The 5,306-nt window shown below is 49.4% G+C and overlaps 1 protein-coding gene across 1 annotated transcript in view; it reads left to right on the forward strand.

Moving 5' to 3' along the window:
* The first annotated feature begins 2,003 nt into the window (after positions 1–2,003).
* Positions 2,004–5,306, forward strand: part of ZNF77 (zinc finger protein 77) — a 17,469-nt gene continuing 14,166 nt past the window's right edge. The window contains exon 1 of the mRNA XM_010863634.1: positions 2,004–2,123. Coding sequence (XP_010861936.1) covers positions 2,121–2,123 — 3 coding nt within the window. The 5' untranslated portion in view covers positions 2,004–2,120. The remainder of the gene's footprint in view (positions 2,124–5,306) is intronic.

Consider the following 5,306-nt stretch of genomic DNA (forward strand, 5'->3'; position numbering starts at 1 on the left):
TAGTCTTCAGATGCACAAGAAAAGCCCTCAGAAAATTAATGAAGAAAGAAGTGGCCCAGTCAGCCTAACTACTGTTACAAAAACAAAAAGGGGGAAATGTGGGAAACATTCTCCAGATGTCTTCGCAAAACCATGAGAAAAAATAACAGGAAACAGCAATAAAAAATAACCAGAGTACATGGGCTGATTGGCTGGGGTCAGAGTGACCTGCTTGAGCAGATGGAGAGAGAGGAGTGCGGACTTAGCAATGCCCGGTCAGCGCAAGTCAGAAAGCTGCTTGCACACGCACTGATTGTTTCTCTGATGTTCCTGCGGGGATCTTTGCTCCCAGCCATATGGTGGCCTTTGTACAGAAAATAACATCGAAGTTCAAAAGAAAAACATTAACTGGGGACATGACTGGGAACATGCGAAACTTATGTTATCTTAAAAAAACAGATACTTTCTGCAAACCAAGAAGTTCGAAAAAAGTGATGCAGCATTGAATGTCGGGGCTCTTGATCCTCAAGGTCTTGAGTTCCCTAGTCCCATCTTTCCTTCTATTCTGTCTTTGTGTTTTCTTATGTTCTGTGGCACCCGTCTCTCACCCTATGTTGCTAAGCTGGACTCAGGAATGGTGACCTTAGTCCACGCCGTGTCCTGACACTGAAGGTCGCCAAATTGATGAAACAGATTTTCACCTATTGAGGTCTGGGGAAGTTATTCTGATGCATACCTGATTCAAGTCGAAAATGAAAGTGTTAATTGCTCAGTCCTGTCCAACTCCCTGCGACCCCGTGGACTATAGTCCACCAGGCTTCTGCCTCTGGAATTCTGGATTGGGTAGCCTTTCCCTGCTCTAGGGATCGAACTCTGATCTCCGGTTTTGCAGGTGGATTCTTTACCATCTGAGCCATCAGGGAAGCCCGATTTAAGTCGAATTTTATGCTACAACAATCTGTTTGTGGCCTATTGAACATGCATTGTCCATCTACTTTAAATTATTAAAGCACCCACTGACCAAAAGTAAAATGTGTTTTAAAAATAAAGATTAGGGGCTTCCCTGGTGGTCCAGTGGTTAAGACTCTGCCTTGTAATGCAGACGACACAGGTTCAGTCCCCTGTCTGGGAAGATCCGGCATGCCCAGGGGCAACTAAGCCCAGGGGCCATAATTAATAAGCCAGAGTGCCCTAGAACCCACACTAAACAAGAGATGCCACTGCAATGAGAAGCCCTCGAACTGCAACTCGAGAGTAGACTCCACTCGCGGCAACTGGAGAAAACCTGCAAACTCCAAGGAAGACCTAGCACAAAAATAAAAATACAACAATACTTTTTTTTTTTTTCTTAATGAAGATTAGCTGCCTCCCTTCCTGAGGCATCAATGCTGGTCCTCCTTCAATGATAAGACTATTTGCTTTTTGAAATCTTGTAAGAATGTTGCCCTGACTTGTTTGATGTATTATGTTCTGACAAGAGAGGAATCTGTGCTAAAAACCGTGCTTCTGAGCAATTCCTCTGAGATCTGAGAGGCTGTCTTAAGCGCTATGGTCTTCAGTTTGGCTTAAATAAATGTGTTTATTCATTTAATTTTATTTCCATCAACAAAGCGCTATGACCCGTATTTTCTCGTCCACATTCCGTGAACGGAGCAATCTGCAGGGAACCTGAGTCTGGACTTCCAGATGCAGGAGAAGGACACAGGGGAACCGCGGAGCGGACATCATGGGGTTCGCCTTCCCCCAGAACTGGCTGTGCGCGCAGCCCAAGTCCCAGGTGGGCAGATCAGCCAAGCGTGTCTCTGTGGCCTGTCACTCGGGGCAAGGGAGGGGTCTGGTTGAACTGCCCAATTAGCAGCGGCTGGGCGGAGTCCAGACAACCAGAATCAGGAAAGGATGGGACCAGGAGAACTGTCCATCAAGGCGGGGGCGGGGAAGAATTAACGCCCAATCAGAGCACGGGCCCTGGAAAGCCGTCCAATCAGGGCACGCTACGGGTGCGCTTCCAGCCCCGGGAAGTTTCTCTCAACCTTTCTAGCACTGGTGTGATCTAGTCCCGGCATTATCTGGTGTCCTGTCTCAGTCGCTCTCACTAACCGAGGTCGCAGGGCACTCTTTGGAGAACCCGGAACGAGGAGAAGATGGTGAGTGCATGGCTCAGGGCCCTAAGAGAGAAAAGTTCCTGTTTGGACGGACCGGAACTTGCCGAAAATGACGGCTGGCCAGGGTCTCCCCGCGTCACACCCACGGGGTTCCAGCCCGAGTTCCCTCCTCGGCCGCGGGTGGGGACCCAGAGTCCTGTCCCGGGGTCTCGACCCGAGTCTCCTTCTCGGCTTCAAGGTGGGGTCCTGACGTCCTGTTGCGCGTCCCGACACAAGTTCTCCCCTGGTTGCGGGGTGGGGACCCAGCGTCCTGTCCAGGGGTCCCGCAAGGAAGGAACCCGACGTCCTGTTCTGGGTCCCGACCCATTTCCCCCTTCGGAGTGGGGGTCGGCGGGGACCTGGAATCTTATCCCGGGGTCCCGACCAGAGTTCCCCATCTCTACCGTGGGTTGGGGACATGGCCCTTTGTCCTGTTATTGCGCGGGGTCCAGGGCGTCCGGACACAGCCTGTGGTCCCGTGGGCGTCGGAGGGAGGACAGAACGGCTTCCAACGGGCCGTTAGACTCAAAGGGAGGCGGGGGCGGGGGTGATCCTCCCTGAACCTCACAGATAAAGTCAAGTCCAGACTAGTCGAGGAGACTGTATGATAAAGAAACACTGTTGCAATAGGGCAGAAGCTCCAACCACACCGCAAAGGGCTTTCGTCTTCAATGAGAGGAGGGGGACCAGGAGGGAAGTTGGGCGAGTGAGGCGCATGGATTACGAGACCAGCGTGGCTGTGCTGAGTCCAGCTCAGCAACATAGAGCGAGAGACGGGTGCCCGCAGGGCATAAGAAAACACAGACAGAATAGAAAGAAAGATGGCACCGGAGAACTCAAGATCTCGAGGATCAAGAGCCCCGACATTCAATGCTGCATCACTTTTTTCGAACTTCTTGGTTTGCAGAAAGTATCTGTTTTTTTAAGATAACATAAGTTTCGCATGTTCCCAGTCATGTCCCCAGTTAATGTTTTTCTTTTGAACTTCGATGTTATTTTCTGTACAAAGGCCACCATATGGCTGGGAGCAAAGATCCCCGCAGGAACATCAGAGAAACAATCAGTGCGTGTGCAAGCAGCTTTCTGACTTGCGCTGACCGGGCATTGCTAAGTCCGCACTCCTCTCTCTCCATCTGCTCAAGCAGGTCACTCTGACCCCAGCCAATAAGCCCATGTACTCTGGTTATTTTTTATTGCTGTTTCCTGTTATTTTTTCTCATGGTTTTGCAAAGACATCTGGAGAATGTTTTCCCACATGGCTGGACTGGATAGGGCTCCTGTTCTCTGAAGAAGCTGACTAGGGACTTGTTCTGAACCTCAGTGTTGCTCAGATATGGGGGCGACCCAACATTCAGGGACCTGTGGGGAGGAGTGTCCTAATGTGGGGTAAGAAATGGGACACAGAGAACTTGGTCAAGCCCAAATGTGTGGGACTACGGACCTTCTAGTGCCAAAGGTAAAATGTCAAAGTGGGGCTGGCCTCTGCATACCTGCAGGGAGCATCACAGAGTATCTTGTACTCTGGGAACTGATCCACAGTGACTTTCCCCACAAGTTGATTTCTGCCTCAGGAGGTCCTAATGCCCTCCTGTCTCGTGTAGAACAGCAATCAGTATTGAGTCTGCAAAGAAAAAAGAGTTTTATTTGGGGTCTTAAGAATTGCAGTTCGGGGGGACATGGATTTGAGTTGGTGGAATACTATTTATGTTTTTGAGGCAAGACAAGAAAATGTAAGCATATTGGGCTCTTCCTAGTGTTGATTTGTGTGGCTCCATTAACCAGCAGACCTTCTCAAAGGCAGGAGTGTCTGCTCCACAAGAAAGATTTTTTTAAAAGTATTCCTCCTTCTCCCACCAGCAGTGTAACTCCAAGATAATATTCCTTTCCTAATCCTGTCAGGGGTCAGGCTGATCTCCTGCAGATTTAGACTGTGTATTTCTGGTGAACTTTATGAGAAATGTCATTGTGTCATTTTGATGTATGTTCCTTTGTCTCAGAAATGTATATGACTTAGTGTTCTTGCCTGAAGAATCCCAGGGACAGGGGAGCCTGGTGGGCTGCAGTCTATGGGGTCGCACAGAGTCGGACACGACTGAAGTGACTTAGCAGCAGCAGTAGCAGTAGGCCTTCTTTGGAAGTCCAGTGGTTAATAATCCACCTTTTAATGCAGGGCACTCAGGTTCATCCCTGGTTTGGGGAACCTAAGGTCCCATAAGCAGCAGAGAGCGACCAGAAAAAAAAAGGTATATGACTGCCTTAGACTTTTAGTAAGTGGGACAGTCCTCAGAGTTTTATAAGAAACTTATCTCCTGGGTTATAATCCTCAGGTTGGCTTAAATAAAATTCTCTTTATCTTCTCTATTCGATTCACTGTTAATTTTTCATCAACAGTGTAAAACTGAAAGAGTGTTGTAGAGAGGAGAAAGAGTATCAGGCTTATTAAAGGAAAAGCCACAGGGCTGTTAAAGTTGCCTGGAATGAATTATGGTAGACACTGACACAGGGAACCAAATATTTGTCCTTGAGAGACAGGCTGTCATGAGTTATTTAGGGGAAGGGTCCGTTTAAGTATCTTGACTTTCTGAACCACTGGGCAAATGTTCTGGATGCCTGCATTAAAGCAGTAAGTAGTGAAAAGTTCACATTCCATCTGGACTGATTCCTGCCTAAACCCCAGTTCTTCAGTGGCCTCCTGGCTCCAGTTTATAGCGCTACCTTGGTAATACTGACTCCATTTTATTTTTCCTTTCACACCTGTCTCGTCCTGTCCTGGCTCCCGGACTTTGGGGATAGCCCTGGACAGGGAGCACTGAAAGGAACTGAGTGGCACTTTTATGTTCTGGAAAAGGGGACTGCAACCTGTGAACTGCTGCTGTGTCCGTCTGGCCAAGGGTAGATTCGGCTTGGAGTTCACCGGCGCTGCCAAGTCTCCTGGAACATAATTAAGCCAGGCAGTAAAGGGCTGAAGCCGACTACCGGTACTTCCGCCCTGCTTGGCCACGTGGCCTCCAGCCGGCCTGTCCCTCACAATCTAGTCCTTCACCAGTTGTCAATCAAGGCCCGGGAGGGGGTGTTCCCAGAGGCACATCCAATCAGGGACGGGGGAGGGCACGTTCGCTGACGTGGTGACGTCGCTGTCTGCTGCCAGGGCGTCCCATCGCACCTACCTCGCGGGACACTTGGTGT

The sequence above is a fragment of the Bison bison genome, unplaced genomic scaffold, assembly GCF_000754665.1.
Source record: "Bison bison bison isolate TAMUID 2011002044 unplaced genomic scaffold, Bison_UMD1.0 scf7180017864492, whole genome shotgun sequence".
Taxonomy (NCBI): domain Eukaryota; kingdom Metazoa; phylum Chordata; class Mammalia; order Artiodactyla; family Bovidae; genus Bison; species Bison bison.